Source organism: Pristiophorus japonicus, unplaced genomic scaffold (assembly GCF_044704955.1).
Source record: "Pristiophorus japonicus isolate sPriJap1 unplaced genomic scaffold, sPriJap1.hap1 HAP1_SCAFFOLD_421, whole genome shotgun sequence".
NCBI lineage: Eukaryota > Metazoa > Chordata > Chondrichthyes > Pristiophoridae > Pristiophorus > Pristiophorus japonicus.
The window spans coordinates 295,762-317,799 of NW_027254102.1; the positions used below are offsets into that span (position 1 = coordinate 295,762).

The 22,038-nt window shown below is 43.0% G+C and overlaps 1 protein-coding gene across 2 annotated transcripts in view; it reads right to left on the reverse strand.

Moving 5' to 3' along the window:
- Positions 1–19,881, reverse strand: part of LOC139251201 (leukocyte-associated immunoglobulin-like receptor 1) — a 57,260-nt gene extending 37,379 nt beyond the window's left edge. Inside the window, exon 1 of one of the 2 annotated variants that reach the window (XM_070873170.1) lies at positions 19,781–19,881. In XM_070873170.1, the coding sequence (XP_070729271.1) occupies positions 19,781–19,805 (25 nt within the window). In that variant the 5' untranslated portion in view covers positions 19,806–19,881. Of the gene's footprint in view, positions 1–3,806; positions 3,849–19,780 lie in introns of those variants that run through there. The other variant, XM_070873171.1, reaches the window with a different exon arrangement.
- Positions 19,882–22,038: the final 2,157 nt, after the last annotated feature.

Below are 22,038 nucleotides of genomic sequence, written 5' to 3' on the forward strand. Positions count from 1 at the left end.
CAGTGGCCCTTTTTGTTCTTTGCCTTGGGTTTCTCTGCCCTACACTTTTCCTCATCTCCTTTCTGTCTTTTGCTTTTGGCTCCTTTTTGTTTCCCTCTGTTTCCCTGCATTGGTTCCCATCCCCCTGCCATATTAGTTTAAATCCTCCCCAACAGCACTAGCAAACACTCCCCCTAGGACATTGGTTCCAGTCCTGCCCAGGTGCAGACCGTCCGGTTTGTACTGGTCCCACCTCCCCCAGAACCGGTCCCAATGCCCCAGGAATTTGAATCCCTCCCTGCTGCACCACTGCTCAAGCCACGTATTCATCTGCGCTATCCTGCGATTCCTACTCTGACTATCACGTGGCACTGGTAGCAATCCCGAGATTACTACTTTTGAGGTCCTACTTTTTAATTTAGCTCCTAGCTCCTTAAATTCGTTTCGTAGGACCTCATCCCTTTTTTTGCCTATGTCGTTGGTACCAATGTGCACCACGACAACTGGCTGTTCTCCCTCCCATTTCAGAATGTCCTGCACCCGCTCCGAGACATCCTTGACCCTTGCACCAGGGAGGCAACATACCATCCTGGAGTCTCGGTTGCGTATCTGTGTAGATACACTGCAATGTCCCTCTGTTATGACACACCTCTCTATGTACTCACATTTATGGTTTATTCACTGTATTGTTCCCTTTCCACCAAAAGCATTTCCTCACATCCATGACATCGTTGGTAAAATGTGCGTTCCAGACTTGGACAAAGTGCACGAGCTGAGCCCCAAACGGTGATTTGTAAACGTTTCGTATTACTTCAATATTTGTGTAAACTTATTTATGCTACTATTTATAAATCCTCTGATCCTGTATGATTTTTATCTGCCTTATTAAAATATGCTGCCAACTGCAAAGATTTGTGTATGTGAATCTTGTGTATGTTAATCTGTTCCTCCAACCCCTTTAATTTGCAAGAATTAATATTTATCGTTTCTCCTCATTTTTCCTTTCAACATGCGTCATTTCTTTTCATTACATTTCAGCAACCACGTGTCTGTCTATTAGAAATCATACCCTTTAAGTCCTGGTCGTTAATATATAATACAAATATGGTCTCAATAACCGAGCCATGGCGAAGATCACAACAAACATCCCTCCAGTGTGTAACAATAAGCTTTCAGCTCTTCGATGATGAACCAGAGTCATTGTATCCAATCTGCCACTGCCAATTTCGTAACGTGTGAGAAATGGATGATTAGCTCCAAGAACTGTGCAATAGTGAAATAAATAGCAATTGAATGCAGTGAATTAAAAGGAGTGACCCGGATGCAGAAGCAGCATCAGCATCAACCAGAAGCAATTTATATGGTTTTTGTATGGGTTAAGCGAATATTTTTTTTGAAGGAGAGGTAGATACAGGGCTATGGGGAAAGGGCATGATATAGAGATTCCGGATTGCTGCAGTAAAAAGTCAGCAGAGAGAGGGAGAGAGAGAGGGTGTCAGATACAGAGTGAGTGAGCGAGAGAGTGAGTGATTGTGAGTGTGTGAAATAGAGAGAAGCAGAGACAGAGAGAGAGATATTTGGAGAGAGACAGTGAAACGGAGAAAACGACAAAGTGAGAGAAAGAGATCAAGAGAAACAGACAGAGAGACGAACAGAGAGTGCTTATGTGTGTGTGTGTGAGAGAGAGAGAGAGGGAGAGAGAGAGAGAGAGAGAGAGAGAAAGACAGAGACAGAGAGAGAGAGACAGATTCAGACTACGAGAGAGATACAGAGATAGAGAGTGGCAGAGACAGAAAGTGACATAGAGACATAAAGACAGAGAGCGAGAGAGAGAGTCAGAGTCAAAGAGAGAGAGATAGACAGCGAGAGAAACAGACGGAGCGACAGTGAAACAGAGATAGAGAGACAGATCTGAATGGCGACCTTGGGAGCTGTGCACTGCTAAAGTTGAAGAAAACACAAAAGAGGCAACTTCAAATGGAATAGAAAACAGCGTAAACAGATTCATTGGTGACTGTACTCAAGAATACACTAGGCTATGTAAAAAAAGAGTGCCACACTAGTCGGGGTGTGGGGGCTCTATCCTGGGGGAGGGAGCATGCGGCACCTTCAAGCAGTGATAAGCACAGACTGTATAAACGCACTGTCAGAAAGATATTCTTATTATGGGAAACTTTATTTAAAAAATACACAATCAGATTCCATGCATGGGTAATTTTTTCAATGCACGTGAGTTCGTTTCTGTTTAAAACTAACTTAAAGAAGAATATGAGTGACTGATATGTTATTGGAGCAGTGTATAACATCTTCTTCAGAACAAAAGCCAAGTTGGCCTGTTGAAAGATGACAGAAATGTTCAGGCGGGGTTTTTTTCCTCTTGAAAAACGAAGGCTGAGGGGTGACCTAATAGAGGTCTTTAAAATTATGAAAGGGTTATTAGAGCGGACACAGAGAATGTTTCCAATTGGGGTAAGATCATAACTGGAGGCCATCATTACAAGATAGTCCCCAACAAATTCAAAAGGGAATTCAGCAGAAAATCCTTTATGTAGAGAGTGGTGGGAATGTGGAACTCACAACCACAGGCAGTGGTAGAAGCGAATAGTATATATGCATTTCAGGAGCGCTTGGACAAGCATGTGAGAGAGAAGGGAAAAGAGGGTTATGCTGATAGATTTAGATGAGGAAAGGCGGGAGGAGACTCGAGTGGAGCATAAACGCCGACATGGACTGGTTGGGCCGAATGGTCTGTTACTGTGCCTTATATCCGATGCAATCTTATGTAATCCTATGCAATGCCTTCTACCAAGTTACAGTTTACCATTCCTGTCCTTCAATGTCCTTCTGCTCCCTCCAGGCCGCTGCCCCTCGATAAAATATTATCTCTCCTCCGATTTCTGTAGCTTTTCTGTTCCTAACCCCTTGAAACACATCCTGGAACGGCAATGTTGCCAGTAGACCAAAATGAGGCTGCAGAAACTGTGGAAAGCTCATGGTTAATGAGCAGGGATCACGATTAGCTGAGGGTACATTGTGAATCACATCAGGATGTGGTGAAACCGCAGTTTGAGGGCGACATTCTGTTTGTTGTGTGCAATAACCGTCAGTATTAACAATGTTAGGTGGGATGTTCAATGTAAGGGTTACATCTCCAGACACAAGGTGCACGGAAAGAAGGTCAAGGTCACAGAATGATCAATTCACTCCTGGGTAGTGGCCTCTCACCACTTCCCCAGCGGCTGCTTCCAAACTTATAACGGTTCTGTTTTACATCCTGCTGTGGATGGAATTATTTGGCCGGTGAGGCAACTGACACGTACTCAATCATTCCAGAAAGGAAGTCTTATGGTCAGCGCGGTTAAACAGTTTGGATGATTTTGCTGTAGACTTGCCACCATTTGAAAAAACGTTTTTTTCAGCAATTTAACTGTTCCACATCAGATTTACATTTGGAATGTGCTTCACCGTGCATAGAATTAATCTATCTGCGTCTACCCGTGTCCTTAACAAAAAAAGCTGCGTGCAATTCAAAAGAATCAAATGAAATACCATCCATGGCAGTTTGAACAAGTTGTCTCCTTAGAACTTTGTCCAGTCACTTTAATATTCAACCTGCCAATGAGATGGGACCGGTTAGTGTTCCGCTTATTGCACTACTCATCAACCTGGATGTCATGGCAGTGGGATAAAGTCACGGTATTCAGCGCTACAGTCGGTATATTGATAGATATGTAGCCTTTTATGTGGCGAGTGTAATCAGCGTCTCTTTGCTCACCCTTGGAGTGACTAGAATAGTGAAAGTTACCAGATATTAATCTCATACTCACCCATCCCAAGGACAAATGAGAGAGTAAACCTGGTCTACTTAGTTTGGCATTCACTTTTTCGATACTCCACTATAGCGAGATCATTTATTTCATTTAATATCTTAGTCCTGGGTTTGATGATAACGGATATAATGTGGCTGTTGCTGAAGTAACTGAGATTGCAACGCAGATATCATGCAAGCTGAAGTTATCCATGAGAGCACAGTTAACATAAGTCAAGTTGTTACGAAATAACACCCCTGATCTGTCAGCACATATAATTTCGATACAATCTATAAGAACATGAGTTTGAAAAGTGTCCACCAGTGACAGCTTGGTAGCACACACGCCTCAGAGTCAGAAGGTTGAGGGTTCAATTCTCATTCCTGCGACAGGGGCACATTAGTCCAGTGAAGCGCTGAGGGAATGCTGCACTGATAGACAGGCAGTGCTGAGGGAGAGCTGCACTGTCGGAGGGGCGGGTCTGAGGGAGCGATGCACTAAGGGAACTCCGCACTGTCAGAGGGGCAGTACTGAGAGAGTGCTGGACTGATGGAGGGGCAGTACTGATGGAGCGCTGCACTGTTGGAGGGGCAGAACTGCGGGAGTGCTGCATTGACGAAGGGGCAGTACTGAGGGAGTGCAGCTCTGTCTGAGGTGCCATCTTTCAGATGATATGTTAAATGGAGATACTTTCTGTTGTGTCATATGGAGATGGAAGATCCAATGGCCACTATTTCGAAGAAGAGTAGGGGAGTTACCCCGGTTTCCTGAGCCAATACTTATTCCTCAGTCAAAAAAACAAAAAACTGATTATCTGGTTTTCATATTGCTGTTTGTGGGAACTCACTGTGTGCAGATTGGTTGTCGTGTTTCCCACGTTATAACAGTGACGACACTCGAACAGTACTTCTTTGGCTGTAAATGCTTTGAAACGTCCTCTGGTCATATAAGGCGCAATATAAATGTAAATATTTATTTTTTCTTTATATATAAAGTTACGAGGAGAGTTTACACAAATTAAGGTTGCATTGCCTGGAATTTAGAAGGTTGAGAGATGACCTGATCGAAGTTTTAAAGATACGAAGGTGAACATATAGGTAGACAGAGGGAAACTATTTGCTGCTCGGATTTTCTCGGAGTAGGCATATTCTAAAAATTAGATCCAAACCTTTCAACAGTGAAATTATGAACAAACTAATAAACAAAAATCGTTGTTTAATTTGGAACACTCTTCTGCAAATGGCAATTGATCTTAAACCAATTGTTAATTTAAAATTGGTGATTGGTAGTTTTCTATTTAGAGATATGAAGCAAAGGCGGGTACATGGTTTTAGGTCGTGGAGCAGCGATGATCTCATAAAATGGCGGAACAGACGCGAGGGGCTGAATGGCCTCCTCCTGTTCCTATTTTCCTATATACAGTGTGAATAGCTGTCCATCCGTCTATCTATCTATCTATCTATCTATCTATCTATCTATCTATCTATCTATCTATCTATCTATCTATCTATCTATCTATCTATCTATCTATCTATCTATCTATCTATCTATCTATCTATCTATCTATCTATCTGTCTATCTGTATATCTCTATATCTGTATATCTCTATATCTGTATCTCCATCCCTCTATATCTTTATCTCTCTACATCTCTATCTATGTATCTCTATATGTATCTATCTCTCTATATATCTATCTCTCTATCCCACTCTCTATCTCTCTCTTTATCTGCCCATTCCTCTCTCTCTCTCTCTCTCTCTCTCCCTCTCTCTCTCTCTCTCTCTACATATATATATATATATGTCTTTAGCATATAGTAAGCAGTATATTAAAGCAATCAGATACAATGCTAGTGCAGTTTTGTGAATCACGGTTATTTCCCTGAAATACTTTCAAAGTGAACATCTTCATAAGGGAAAGAATGTCCTAATTTATGAAAGAGACCCTATAATCGGAATACAGAGACAAGAAGGGTTGTGTTCTCTTCTGGATCAAGTTAATAGTATGTTGACATTATTTTAATCTATTTGCATATATATACATTACATTTAATTAAATTGCATTGCAAAACATCACTATCCGGTTTAAATTTCAGTACAATTTCTTCCTACATTATACATAGGGCAGATTTGTTTTGCTTCATTTAATGTAGCCGATGTAGAGACAGTGAAGTATTTCAGAGGGAACTGTATTATTCCAAGAAATGCCGCAAACAATGCAATTAATCGGAAGCTCTTTGGGTCCTTCTCAGAGACATCATGCGTTTTTGGTAGATCACTCTCTCTCTCTCTACCACTCTCTCCCCCCCGCCCGCCCCCCCCTCCCTCCGCCATTTATCTCTCTCTCTCTCTCTCTCTCTTTCTATGTCTATATATATATATATATAAAGAGATGCATATATATGTGTATTTACAAATAGTGGGAAAAGTGAGAGAGGAAGAGATGGAGAGAAACATTTATATATGACCTGCAGAGAGCCGGCATGGACACAATGGGCTGAATGGGCTCCGTGTGTGCAGTAGTCACTCGATGCTGGTGTTGCTGAAGAATTACAAGCAACAGCTTTCAGCAGAGCTATCAATTGTCACAGGAAACAGGTTACCTTTAGCAATGACTGAAACAACCTTACTGCAGGCAGCAAATGCGTCAGCCCATAGAATACTTTGACCAGTTATGTAGTTTCAGTAACTAGGATTGCTCAGTTCATGATCTCTTTTCACGCTTTACTCTAAGGCCTGTACCCATAAATAAGTATATCGATCATTTATCCTCCAAACTTATAATCATTTAAACTCAAATTGGAAACTCCTTACCAGCGGATGGTTATCAACAAGCTTCGTATTTAGTGCTTAAACCCTGAAGTTGCACTTCTTTTCCCAAGGAAGGACATTGATTAACCACATAACAACATTAAAGTTGGTAGCAGGAGTAGGCCATTCGGCCCTTCGAAACTGCTCTTGCATTCAATAAGCTCATGGTTGATCTTCCACCTTAACCCCACTGTCCTGCACTGTCCCCATATCACTTGTTTCCCTTAATATCCAAAAATCTTTCCACCCCTGTCTTGAATATACTGAAAGACTGAACACACATCGCGCTCTGGGTTAGAGAATTTTAAAAGATTCCCCAACCTTTGAGTGAGGAAATCTCGCCTCACCTCAGTCCTAAATGGACGATCCCTTTTTCTGAGACTGTGACATCTGGTTCTAGAATCCCCAGCCCTGCAGCTACCATGTCAAGCCCTGTGAGAATTTGGCATGTTTCAATGACATTACCTCTCATTCTCCTAATGTCTAGAAAATGTAGGCCAATTCTGCTCAATCTCTCCTCATAGGCTAATCCTCTGTCAGGAATCAGTCTGGTGAACCTTTGTTGAATTCCCTCTGTGGCTGGTAAGCAGACCAAAATTGTACACAATACTCCATATGAGTTCTCAGAAGGCCCCTATATAATTGTACTAAGATGCCATTACTCTTATACTCAAATCGTCTTGTTACAAAGACCAGATTAATGTCGATATGTTCTGGTTCCATGGACGTTGGAAGTCTCGCCAAAGTGTAGGAGCCGATGGCGAATGTCAGGAAGCTCCTGCCTTGGTTGTGGACTAAGTAGTGATAAGGACACCAATGGAAATGCCTTGGTCTTCTCTGACTAGCTCTGTCAGATAATTACATCCACCTGACAGGAGAGATGGGGCCTGAGTTTACCGTCTCAAGTTAAAGGCAGCACCTCGAATAGTGTGCTCTCTCAGGAACTGCACTGAATTTACGAATACATTTTGCGATCAATTGTCTCGCGTGGGAATTCACTCATTGGCCCTGCAGTTAAGAAGAATGAGATTTGAACTTTTTAGAATATAAATGATTCTGAGGGTGATTGACAGGTTGGATGCAGAGAGGATGTTTCCTCTCGTGGGGGAATCTGGAAAAAGGGGCATAATCTCAGAATAAGGGATCACCCATTTAAGACGAAGACGAGGAGGACCTTCTTCTCCAGAAGGTCATGAATATTTGGCATTCTCTATCCTAGAGAGCTGAGGAAGCTGGGTCATTGAATATTGTAAAAGCTGAGACAGACAGATTGTTGATTGACAAGAGTGTCAAGGGTTATGGGGAACAGGCAGGGAAGTGGAATTGAGGCCAAGATCATATCAGCCATGATCTTGTTGAATAGTGAAGCAGGCTGGAGGGGCCTTATGGCCTTCCCTTGCTCTTATTTCTTATGTTCTTCTGTACTAATTCAACCCACGAACTTCTGGTTAAGATGCAAGAGTGATAACACTTAGCCAAAGCTGACAGCAAGGATAGACCGAAGCTATTCTCCTGCATCCAACTATGACTATGTTAATATATTACGAAATGCAAAGGACATCCCAGAGCACAATTCTACATCACTGAAATTGGAATACGTCGCTTGAGTAGTGGTGCAGCAGGGAGGGTTTCAAATTCCTGGGATATTGGAACCTGTTCTGGGGGAGGTGGGACCAGTATAAACCAGACGGTCTGCACATGGGCAGCACCGGAAACAATGTCCGAGGCGAGTGTTTGCTGGTGCTGTTGGGGAGGAGTTAAACTAATATGGCAGGGGGATGGGAACCAATGCAGGGAGACAGAGGTAAAAAAAAGTTGACAAAAACAAAAGACAGAAAGGAGATGAGGAAAAGTGGAGGGCAGAGAAACACAAGGCAAAGAACAAAAAGGGCCACTGTACAGCAAAATTCTAAAAGGACAAAGAGTTTTAAAAAAACAAGCCTGAAGGCTTTGTGCCTTTATGTAAGGAGTATCCGCAATAAAGTGGATGAATTAACTGTGCAAATAAATGTTAACACATATGATGTGATTGGGATTACAGAGACGTGTCTCCAGGATGCTCAGGGCTGGGAATTCAACATCCAGGAAGGATACAATAAAAGGAAAGGTAGGTGGGGTAGCATTGTTGGTTAAAGAGGAGATTAATGCAAAGTTAGAAAGGACATTAGCTTGGATGAAGTGGAATCTATATGGGTAGAGCTGCAGAACAACAAAGGGCAAAAAACGTTAGTGGGAGTTGTAGACAGACCTCCAAACAGTAGTAGTGATGTTGGGGAGGGCATCAAACACGAAATTAGGGGTGCATGCAATAAATGTGCAGCAGTTATAATGGGTGACTTTAAAATGCACATAGATTGGGCTAACCAAACTGGACTCAATACGATGGCGGAGGATTTCCTGGAGTGCACAGGGATGATTTTCCAGACCAATATGTCGAGGAACCAACTAGGGGGAAGGCCATCTTAGACTGGGTGTTGTGTAATGAGAGAGGAGTTATTAGCAATCCCGTTGTTCGAGGTACCTTGGGGAAGAGTACCATAATATGGTGAAATTCTGCATTAGCATGGAGAATGAAACAGTTAATTCAGAGACCAGAACTTAAAGAAGGGTAACTTTGAAGGTATGAGGCATGAATTGCTAGGATAGATTGGCGATGACACTTAAGGGGTTGGCTGTGGATGGGCAATGGCAGACATTTAGAGAACGCATGGATGAACTACAACAATTGTACATTCCTGTCTGGCGTAATAATGAAAAAGAGAAGGTTGCTCAAACCGTGGCTATTAAGGATAATATTAAAGGCAAGGAAACGGCATACAAATTGGCCAGAAATAGCAGCGAACCCGGGGACTGGGAGAAATTTGGAACTGAGCAGAGGAGGACAAAGGGTTGGATTATGGCAGGGGAAATGGAGTACGAGAAGAAGCTTGCAGGAAACATTAAGACGGATTGCAAAAGTTTCTATAGATATGTAAAGAGAAAAAGGTTAGTGAAGATAAACGTAGGTCCACTGCAGTCAGAATCAGGGGAAGTCATAACGGGGAACAAAGAAATGGCAGCCCAATTGAACAAGTCCTTTGGTTCGGTATTCACTGAGGAGGACACAAACAACCTTCCGGTTATAAATGGGGTCAGAAGGTCTTTTAAGGAGGAGGAACTGAGGGAAATCCTTATTAGTCGGGAAATTGTGTTGGGGAAATTGATGGGATTGAAGCCCGATAAAGCCCCAGGGCCTGATGGACTGCATCCCAGAGTAGTTAAGGAGGTGGCCTTGGATTTAGCAGATGCATTGACAGTCATTTTCCAACATTCCATTGAATCTGGATCAGTTCCTATCGAGTGGAAGTTAGCCAATGTAACACCACTTTTTGAAAAAGCAAGGAGAGACAAAACAGGGAATTATAGACCGGTGAGCCTGACTTCAGTATTCGGTAGAATGATGGAATCAATTATTAAGGATGTCATAGCAGCGCATTTGGAAAGAGGTGACATGATAGGTCCAAGTCAGCATGGATTTGTGAAAGGGAAATCATGCTTGACAAATCTTCTGGAATTTTGTGAGGATATTTCAAGTCGAGTGGACAAGGGAGAAGCAGTTGATTTGGTATATTTGGAGTTTCAGAAGGCTTTCGACAAGGTCCCACATAAGAGATTAATGTGCAAATTTAAAGCACATGGGATTGGGGGTAGTGTGCTGACATTGATTGAGAACTGGTTGTCAGACAGGAAGCAAAGAGTAGGAGGAAATGGGTACTTTTCAGAATGGCAGGCAGTGACTAGTGTGGTACCACAAGGTTCTGTGCTGGGGCCCCAGCTGTTTACACTGTACATTAATGATTTAGACGAGGAGTTTAAATGTAGTATCTCCAAATTTGCGGATGACACAAAGTTGGGTGGCATTGTGAGCTGCGAGGAGGATGCTATGAGGCTGCAGAGGGACTTGGATCTGTTAGGTAAGTGGGCAAATGCATGGCAGATGAATATAATGTGGATAAATGTGAGGATATCCAATTTGGTGATAAAAACAGAGAGACAGACTATTATCTGAATGGTGACAGATTAGGAAAAGGGGAGTTGCAACGAGACCTGGGTATCATGCTACATCAGTCATTGAAGGTTGGCATGCAGGTACAGCAGTCCGTTAAGAAAGCAAATGGCATGTTGGCCTTCATAGCGAAGGGATTTGAGTACAGGGGCAGGGAGGTGTTGCTACAGGTTTTCAGGGCCTTGGTGAGGCCACACCTGGAGTATTGTGCACAGTTTTGGTCTACTAACGTGAGGAAGGACATTCTTGCTATTGAGGGAGTGCAGCGAAGGTTCACCAGAATGATTCCCGGGATGGCGGGACTGACCTATCAAGAAAGACTGGATCAACTGGTCTTGTATTCATTGGAGTTCAGAAGAATGAGAGGGGACCTCATAGAAACGTTTAAAATTCTGATGGGTTCAGACAGCTGAGAAGCAGGAAGAATGTTCCCAATTTTGGGGAAGTCCAGAACCAGGTGTCACAGTCTAAAAATAAGGGGTAAGCCATTTAGGACTGAGATAAGGAGAAAAGTCTTCAGCCAGAGCGTGATGATCCTGTGGAATTCTCTGCCAAAGAAAGTCGTTGAGGCCAATTCACTAAATATATTCAAAAAGGAGTTAGATGTGGGCCGTATCCCAAGGGGGATCAAGGGGTATGGCGAGAAAGCATGAATGGGGTACTGAAGTTGCATGTTCAGCCATGAACTCATTGAATGGCGGTGCAGGTTCGAAGGGCCGAATGACCTACTCCTGCATCTATTTTCTATGCTTCTATGTGTCTATGAATATGAGAATATAAAAGCCAATATATCATTATTATGTACAACATTGAATGAAAAGGAGAGCAAAGTGTGAACAACAACGTAACTTTATTGGGGAAATGCCAACGTGATTTAAATTAAAGTGATGGAGGAATGTGAGAAGAGAGATTGCCAGATAAGATGGTGATCGAACAATGGGGGATATTTGGGAGAAGAAAGAGACACATTCTCAATTATGTAAAAACACAAAGCAAAGGTTGAGCATGTACGATTAACAGGGAAATAAAGAACATTATGTTCAAGCTTTAGAACAAAAACAAATAAGTTTTATTAATGGTGAACGTTTATAAATGACTGGTTACGCCTCAGCCGGGGTATTGTGTCCAATTCGGGCACCGCACTTGAGAAAGTGAGCCAAGGCCTCAGAGAATGGTGCCAGGGATGAGGGACTTCAGTGTCATGGATAGACTGGAGAAGCTGGGATTATTCTCCTTGGAGCAGAGAAGGTTAAGGGGAGATTGACCAGAATGGTGCATGGGATGATGGACTTCAGTCGTGTGCAGAGACTGGAGGAGCTGGGATTGTTCTCTTAGAACACAGAAGGTTAGAGGGAGATTGACCAGAATAGTACCTGGAATGATGGACTTCAGACGTGTGCAGAGACTGGAGAAGCTGGGATTGCTCTCTTAGAGCACAGAAGTTTTAGGGGAGATTGACTGGAATGGTACCAGGCATGAGTGATTTAAGTTGCCTGGAGGGACTGGAGAAACTAATTGTTCTCCTTGGAGCAACAAAAATTGAGGCGAAATTTGCTAGAGGCGTTAAAAATATGAGTGGTTTTGATAGATTAATTAAGCGAAATTGTTTCCACCGATCGGAGGGTCGGTAACCAAAGGACACGGATTAAAATTAATTGGGAGAAGAACCCAGCAGCAGTTCAGAGGATGTTTCTCACACAAAGGGTTTTAGGAACTTCGACCTATCCCAAACAAAACGCTATGGATGCTAAGTTAATTGGAGATATCAGATCTATTATATAATATTTTTGTTGCTTAAGTGTGTTAAAAGATGTGCAACAACGGCGGGTAAAGGGAACTGAGCTTGAGATCATCCAATGGATTGGATGTCGAAGCTGTCTTATGGGGCTGATTGGCCCACTCATGTTCCAAGTGTTGCAATACTTCATTTCTTCATTTCTGTTCGATGTTTGACACGGGAACAAATCAAAGACATAACTAACAGAATAAACGGGCGCACCCGGTAAATAGCTGTAAACTTCACTGGATCTGTACATTTTTTAAGACCGTTTTTAAAGAAATAGTACTGTTTCAAATAATTGTTTTTTTGATCAGCGGAAATCTTTTGCATTTAATGAAATCATATACTTGAAAAAATCAGCAGAGGTTGTACATATACATATAGATACATTATAAAATGATTCTGCACAGAATCGTATGAATTCATTTGAGCCAGTGTTCATGTAGCGACTCTTTGAAAGAGCAATTCAATTGATCCAACTCCGTTGTTCTTTCCCCATAGTCTGCAAATGTTTTATTTTCAAGTGTAGATACAATTACCTTAAAGTCACTGTGAAAACTGGTTTTATTGCCCTTTAAAGCAATGAATTCCTGATAATAATAACAAGACAATTTAAAAATATATCCTCATCACCCGTCTGATGCTTTTGCAATTAGCCTAAATCTGTGACCTCTGGTTACCGACCTGCAGCCAGTACTATTTCTTTAAAAACGGTCTTAAAAAATGTACAGATCCGGTGAAGTTTACAGCTATTTACCGGGTTCTGTTGGTTCTGTCTTTGATTTGTTCACTTATTTACTCAATCAAAACCGTTCATAATTAGTAACATTTTACAGTCTCCTCAGAGACATGATGCAGATTGTTGTGTCACTCTCTCTCTGCCTCTGCCTCTCTCTGTCTCTCACTGTCTCTATCTTTATGTCTCTCTGTATGTGTCTCTCTCTCTGTCGCTCTCAGCCTCGCTCTCTGTACCTCTACCTCGCACTCTATCTCTCTCTGTCTCTCTCTGTCTCTCTGTCTCTCTCTCTACATGTCTGTCTCTTTCACTGTCTCCCTCTGTATATATAGAGAGAAAGAAAGAGAAAGAAAGAGCGAGACTCATAAAAATGTACATATATAAAGGTTAACTATAAAATTAACCCGAGAATGAATACGTTGTTAAAAATATAACGATTGATGTCGAGAATAGATTCAACGGCATTTTCCCTGATCAACTTCTTGAGTTTCTTCCACAAATTGATTCGAGGGGATTATATTACACACTACAGCTGCTAGGATGCTGATCAATCTGCAATGAAGACAGCTGGGCAAAAAAGACGGAACAATAATCTCAGCTGTTAGTTTCGGCGATGTGGGTACAGAAGTTTCACTTCTCTACCTGCACTGCCTTGCACTGAGCGATTTGCATTAAAAAGGAACTAGAGGTGTTTCTGTGACAATGCGAGGCAGCAGCTTCCAGCAGAGCTGTCAATTATCACAGAAATTCGCACAAAATAGCAACGAGTGACTTATGCCAGCTCTCACTGCAGGTATCTGGTGAGTCAGCCCAGTGAAGACTTTGACTATTTATACTGCTTCTGTAACTGCAGGCACCAGGATCATTCAGTAAATAATGTCACTTCAAGCTTTAATCTCAGACTTTTACACAAGATATGGATGTTGATCAATAATTCCCCAATGTGTTTTTTCTGATAGTCATTGGTAATCCCTCACCAAACGGATGGATTTTCAAAATGCTTTTTTTTGGTTCGGCTGAGGGCGGAATAATGAACTGGCCAGCGGTTTAAATCCCCTGCTCTTCTTCCAATAATTGTGTGGGATAATTTATATCCATCTGAGGGGGAAGACAGTGCCTCGGTTAAACATCTCATACAAAAGATGGAACCTCTGACAGTGTAGCGCTCCCTCTGGTGCTTTTGCCAATTGCACTAAATGTGGAGCATTTGGTTATTGACCTTTTGCCAGTGGAAACAGTTTCTCCTTATTAACTCTATCAGACCAGTTTATAATGAAAAACATCTGCATTTATACCCCTTGCCCTTCTCTTCTCCAAGGGAATCTTTCTAGCACGTCCACATAACTGAAGTCCCTCACCGCTGCTTCCATTCCGTTAAATTTCCTCTGTATCCAGTCTAAGCCCTTATAGAATCATAAAATCAGAGAAAATTGTGACACAGAAGAAGGCCATTTGTGTCGGTGTCAGACAAAGAAGAGTTAACCAGCCTAATCCTAGCTCTCAGCATTAGGTCCGTAGCCCTGTAGGTCACAGCTCTTTAAGTGCACATCCAAGTACTTTTTAAATGTACCACCCTTTCAGTAATTGAATTCCAGACCCCCGCAACCCTCTGGGTGATTTTCCCCCCATATCTTGCCTCTAAACCTCCTACCAGTTACTTTAAATCTATGCCCGCTGCTTATTGACCCGGCTGCTAAGGGAAATAGGTTAATTCTAGCCACTCTGTCTATGCCATTCATAATTGTATACATCTCAATTAAATCTCCACTCAGCCTCCTCTGTTCCAAAGAAAACAAATCCAGCCTATCCAATATTTATTCATAGATAATATTCTCCAGACCAGGCAACGTCGGTAAAACTCATCTGTACCCTCTCGAATGCTAACTCACATTTCCTGTAATAAGCTGACCAGATTTAAGTGTATCTAAGGGTTAAGTCATGGCACGACGACTCGGTCGGGTGTTATGCTCCTCCTGTGCCATGTGGGAACTCAGGGTTGACTCCAGTGTCTCTGTCGACTATGTGCGCAGGAAGTGTATCCACCTCCGGCTCCTGACGGTTCCGCGTTGCGGAGTTGGAGCTGAAGGTGGATTCACTCTGGACCATCGACGATGCTGAGAATGACGTGTGTATCACGTGTAGCGAGTTGGTCGTACCGCAGGGAAAGGGTCCACAGCCAGATAGGGAATGGAAGACCAACAGGAAGAGTAGTGCAAGGAAGGTAGTGCAGCAGTCCCCTGTGGTCATCCCCCTGCAAAACAGATACACTGCTTTGGGTACTGTTGAGGGGGATGACTCATCAGGGGAGGGCAGTAGCATCCAAGTTCATGGCACCATGGCTGGCTCTGCTGCACAGGAGGGCAGGAAAAATAGTGGGAAGACAAGAGTGATTAGGGATTCAATGGTGAGGGGAATAGATCGGCGTTTCTGCGGCCGCAACCGAGACTCCAGGATGGTATGTTGCCTCCGTGGTGCATGGGTCAAGGATGTCTCGGAGCGGGTGCAGGACACTTTTAAAAGGGAGGGAGATCAGCCAGTTGTCGTGGTGCACATTGCTACCAACGACAGAAGTAAAAAAAGGGATGAGGTCCTACGAAACGAATTTAAGGAGCTAGGAGCTAAATTAAAAAGTAGGACCTCAAAATTAGTAATCTCGGGATTGCTACCAGTGCCACATGATAGTCAGAGTAGGAGTCGCAGGATAGCACAGATGAATACGTGGCTTGAGCAGTGGTGCAGCAGGGAGGGATTCAAATTCCTGGGGCATTGGAACCGGTTCTGGGGGAGGTGGGACCAGTACAAACCGGACGGTCTGCACCTGGGCAAGACCGGAACCAATGTCCTAGGGGGAGTGTTTGCGAGTGCTGTTGGGGAGGATTTAAACTAATATGGCAGGGGAATGGGAACCAATGCAGGGAGACAGAGGGAAACAAAAAGGTGTCAAAAGCAAAAGACAGAAAAGAGATGAGGAAAAGTGGAGGGCAGAGAAACCCAAGGCAAAGAACAAAAAGGGATACTGTACAGCAAAATTCTAAAAGGACAAAGGGTGTTAAAAAAACAAGCCTGAAGCCTTTGTGTCTTAATGCAAGGAGTATCCGCAATAAGGTGGATGAATTAACTGTGCAAATAGATGTTAACAAATATGATGTGATTGGGATTACGGAGACGTGGCTCCAGGATGATCAGGATTGGGAACTCAACATCCAGGGGTATTCAACATTCAGCAAAGATAGAATAAAAGGAAAAGGAGGTGGGGCAGCATTGCTGGTTAAGGAGCAAATTAAGGCAATAGTTCGGAAGGACTTTAGCTTGGATGATGTGGAATCTATTTCGGTAGAGCTGCAGAATACCAAAGGGCAAAAAACGTTAGTGGGAGTTGTGTACAGACCTCCAAACAGTAGTAGTGATGTTGGGGAGGGCATCAAACATGAAATTAGGGGTGCGTGCAATAAAGGTGCAGCAGTTATAATGGGTGACTTTAATATGCACATAGATTGGGTTAACCAAACTGGAAGCAATACGGTGGAGGAGGATTTCCTGAAGTGCATAAGGGCTGGCTTTTTAGACCAATATGTCGAGGAACCAACTAGGGGGGAGGCCATCGTAGACCGGGTGTTGTGTATTGAGAGAGGATTAAATAGCAATCTCGTTGTGCGAGGCCCCTTGGGGAAGAGTGACCATAATATGGTGGAATTCTACGTTAGGATGGAGAATGAAACAGTTAATTCAGATACCATGTTCCAGAACTTAAAGAAGGGTAACTTTGAAGGTATGAGGCGTGAATTGGCTAGGATAGATTGGCGAATGATACTTAAGGGGTTGACTGTGGATGGGCAATGGCAGACATTTAGAGACCGCATGGATGAACTACAACAATTGTACATTCCTGTCTGGCGTAAAAATAAAAAAGGGAAGGTGGCTCAACCGTGGCTATCAAGGGAAATCAGGGATAATATTATAGCCAAGGAAGTGGCATACAAATTGGCCAGAAATAGCAGCGAACACTGGGACTGGGAGAAATTTAGTACTCAGCAGAGGACCAAAAAGGATTTGATTAGGGCAGGGAAAATGGAGTACAAGAAGAAGCTTGCAGGGAACATTAAGACGGATTGCAAAAGTGTCAATATATATGTAAATAGAAAAAGGTTAGTAAAGACAAACGTAGGTCCCCTGCAGTCAGAATCAGGGGAAGTCATAACGGGGAACAAAGAAATGGCGGACCAATTGAACAAGTACTTTGGTTCGGTATTCACTGAGGAGGACACAAACAACCTTCCAGATATAAAAGGGGTCGGAGGGTGCAGTAAGGAGGAGGAAATGGGGGCAATCCTTATTAGACGGGAAATTGTGTTGGGGAAATTGATGGGATTGAAGGCCGATAAATCCCCAGGGCCTGCTGGACTGCATCCCAGAGTACATGAGGAGGTGGCCTTGGAAATAGCGGATGCATTGACAGTCATTTTCCAACATTCCATTGACTCTGGATCAGTTCCTATGGACTGGAGGGTAGCCAATGTAACCCCACTTTAAAAAAAGGAGGGAGAGAGAAAACAGGGAATTATAGACCGATCAGCCTGACATCGGTAGTGGGTAAAATGATGGAATCAATTATTAAGGATGTCATAGCAGTGCATTTGGAAAGAGGTGATATGATAGGTCCAAGTCAGCATGGATTTGTGAAAGGGAAATTATGCTTGACAAATCTTTTTTGAGGATGTTTCCAGTAAAGTGGACAAGGGAGAACCAATTGCTGTGGTATATTTGGTCTTTCAGAAGGCTTTCGACAAGGTCCCACACAAGAGATTAATGTGCAAAGTTAAAGCACATGGGATTGGGGGTAGTGTGCTGACATGGATTGAGAACGGGTTGGCAGACAGGAAGCAAAGAGTAGGAGTGAATGGGGACTTTTCAGAATGGCAGGCAGTCAATAGTGGTGCACCGCAAGGTTCTGTGCTGGGGCCCCAGCTGTTTACACTGTACATTAATGATTTAGACGAGGGGATTAAATGTAGTATCTCCAAATTTGCGGATGACACTAAGTTGGGTGTCAGCTGCGAGGAGGATGCTATGAGACTGCAGAGCGACATGGATAGGTTAGGTGAGTGGGCAAATGCATGGCAGATGAAGTATAATGTGGATAAATGTGAGGTTATCCACTTTGGTGGTAAAAACAGAGAGACACACTATTATCTGAATGGAGACAGATTAGGAAAAGGGGAGGGGCAAAGAGACCTGGGTGTCATGGTACATCAGTCATTGAAGGTTGGCATGCAGGTACAGCAGGCGGTTAAGAAAGAAATTGCCATGTTGGCCTTCATAGCGAGGGGATTTGAGTACAGGAGCAGGGAGGTGTTGCTGCAGTTGTACTGGGCCTTGGTGAAGCCACACCTGGAGGACTGTGTACAGTTTTGGCCTCCTAACCTGAGAAAGGACATTCTTGCTATTGAGGGCGTGCAGCGAAGGTTCACCAGATTGATTCCCGGGATGGCGGGACTGACCTATCAAGAAAGACTGGATCAACTGGGCTTGTATTCACTGGAGTTCAGAAGAATGAGAGGGGACCTCATAGAAACGTTGAAAATTCTGACGGGGTTAGACAGGTCAGATGCAGGAAGAATGTTCCCAATGTTGGGCAAGTCCAGAACCAGGGGACACAGTCTATGGATAAGGGGGAAGCCATTTAGGACCGAGATGAGGACGAATTTCTTCACCCAGAGAGTGGTGAATCTGCGAAATTCTCTACCACAGAAAGTTGTTGAGGCCAATTCACTAAATATATTCAAAAAGGAGTTAGATGAAGTCCTTACTACTAGGGGAATCAAGGGGTATGGTGAGAAAGCAGGAATGGGGTTCTGAAGTGCATGTTCAGCCATGAACTCATCGAATGGCGGTGCAGGCTAGAAGGGCCGAATGGCCTACTCCTGCCCCTATTTTCTATGTTTCTATGTTTCTATGAACTGCACGCAGCACTCAAGCTGTGGCCTAACTGTTGTTTTAATCTGATCTAGCATAAACTCCCTGCTCTTATCTTCGACACCTCAGATAATAAAGTAAAGCATTCAATATGCCATTTTAAATTACTTATCGACCTATCCTACTATCGTTAAGTATCTGTGTAGATACACTCCAATGTCCCTCTGTTATGACACACCTCTCTATCACTCTCATTTATGGTTTATTCACTGTATTGTTCCCTTTCCACCAAAAGCATTTCCTCAAATCCATGACATCGTTGGTAAAATGTGGGTTACAAGCTTGGATAAATTGCACCAGCTGAGCCCCAAACGTTGATTTGTAATCGTTTCGAATTACTTCAATATTTGTGTACACTAATTTATGCTACTATTTGTAAATCCTCTGATCATGTATGCTTTTTATCTGCCTTATCAAATTATGCTGCCAACTGCAAAGATTTGTGTATGTGAACCTTGTGGATGTTAATCTGTTCCTCCAACCCCTTTAATTTGCAACAATTACTATTTATCGTTTCTCCTCATTTTTCCTTTCAACATGCGTCATTTCTTGTCACCACATTTCAGCAACCACGTGTCTGTCCATTAGAAATCATACCCTTTAAGTCCTATCGTTAATACATAATACAAATATGGTCTCAATAACTGACCCATGGCGAAGATCACAACAAACATCCCTCCAGTGTGTAACAATAAGCCTTCAGATCTTCTATGATGAACCAGAGTCGTTGTATCCACTCTGCCACTGCCACCTTCATCACGTGTGAGAAATGGATGATTAGCTCCCAGAGCTGTTCACTAATGAAATACATAGCAATTGAATGCAGTGAATTAAAAGGAGTGACCCGGATGCAGAAGCAGCATCAGCAGCAACGAGAAGCAATTTATATGGCTTTTGTGTGGGTCAAGCGAACAATTTTTTTTAAGGAGAGTTAGATACAGGGTTATGGGGAAAGGGCTTATATAGAAATTTCGGATTGCTGCAGTAAAAAGTCAGCAGAGAGAGGGAGAGAGAGAGGGAGTCAGAGACAGAGTGAGTGAGCGAGAGAGTGAGTGATTGAGTGTGTGTGAAATAGAGAGAAGCAGAGACAGAGAGAGAAATTTGGAGAGAGACAGTGAAACGGAGAAAACGAGAAAGTGAGAGAAAGAGATCAAGAGAAACAGACAATGAGAGAAACAGAGAATGCTTATGTCTCTGTGTGTGTGTGTGTGTGTGTGAGAGAGAGAGAGAGAGAGAGAGAGAGACAGATTCAGACACCGAGAGAGATACAGAGATAGAGAGTGACAGAGACAGAAAGTGACAGAGAGACAGAAAGGCAGAGAGAGAGAGAGAGAGTCAGAGAGAGAGAGATACAGCGAGAGAAAGAGACGGAGCGACAGAGAAACGGAGATAGAGAGACAGATCTGAATGGCAACCTTGGGAGCTGCGCACTTCTAAAGTTGAAGAAAACACAAAAGAGGCAACTTCAAATGGAATAGAAAACAGCGGAAACAGATTCATTGGTGACCGTACTCAAGAGTACATTAGGCTATGTAAAAACAGAGTGCCACACTGGTCGGGGTATGGAGGCTTTATCCTGGCGGGAGGGGGTATGGAGTAGCTTCAAGCAGTGATAAGCACAGACTGTATAAACGCACTGTCAGAAAGATGTTCAGATTATGGGAACCTTTATTGAAACAATACACAATCAGATTTCATGCATGGGTAATTTTTTAAATGCACGTCAGTCGGTTTCTATTTAAAACTAACTTAACGAAGAATATGAGTGACTGATATGTTATTGGAGCAGTGTATAACATCTGCTTAAATATAAAAGCCACGTTGGGCTGTTGAAAGATGACAGAAATGTTCAGGCGGGGATTTTTTCCTCTTGAAAAAAGAAGGCTGAGGGGTGACCTAATAGAGGTCTTTAAAATTATAAAAGGGTTATTAGAGCGGACACAGAGAATGTTTCCAATTGGGGTAAGATCATAACTGGAGGCCATCATTACAAGATAGTCCCCGACAAATCCAGAAGAGAATTAAGCAGATAATCCTTTATGCAGAGAGTGCTGGGATTTGGAACTCACTACCACAGGCGCTGGTAGAAGCGAATAGTATATATGCCTTTCAGGAGAGCTTGGACAATCATGTGAGAGAGAAGGGAAAAGAGGGTTATGCTGATAGATTTAGATGAGGAAAGGCGGAAGGAGGCTCGAGTGGAGCATAAACGCCGACATTGACTAATTGGACCGAATGGCCTTTTACTGTGCCTTATATCCGATGCAATCTTATGTAATCCTATGCAATGCCTTCTACCAAGTTACTGTTTACCATTCCTGTCCTTGAATGTCCTTCTGCTCTCTCCAGGGCGCTGCCCCTCGAAAAATGATTATTTTTCCTCCGATTCCTGAAGCTTTTGTGTTCCTTATCCCTTAAAACACATCCTGGAACCGCAATGTTGCCAGTCGACTGAAATGAGGCTGAACAAACTGCTGGAAAGCTCACGGATAATGAGCAGGGATCACGATTAGCTAAGGGTACATTGTGCATCACATCAGGAGGTGGTATCACCGCAGTTTGAGGGCGACATTCTGTTTGTTGAGTGCAATAACGGTCAGTATTCACAATGTTAGGTGGGATGGTCAATGCAAGGGTTACATCTCCAGACACAAGGCGCACGGAAAGATGGTCAAGATCACAGTATGATCAATTCCCTCCTGGGTAACGGTCTCTCACCACTTCCCCAGCTGCTGTTTCCAACCTTATATCGGTTCTTATTAACATCCTGTTGTGGATGGAATTATCTGGCCGGTGATCCAACAGACATGTACTCAATCATTCCAGAAAGCACATCTTGTGGTCAGCGCGGTTAAACTGTTTGGATGATTTTGTTTTAGACATGCCACCATTTGAAAAAACGTTTTT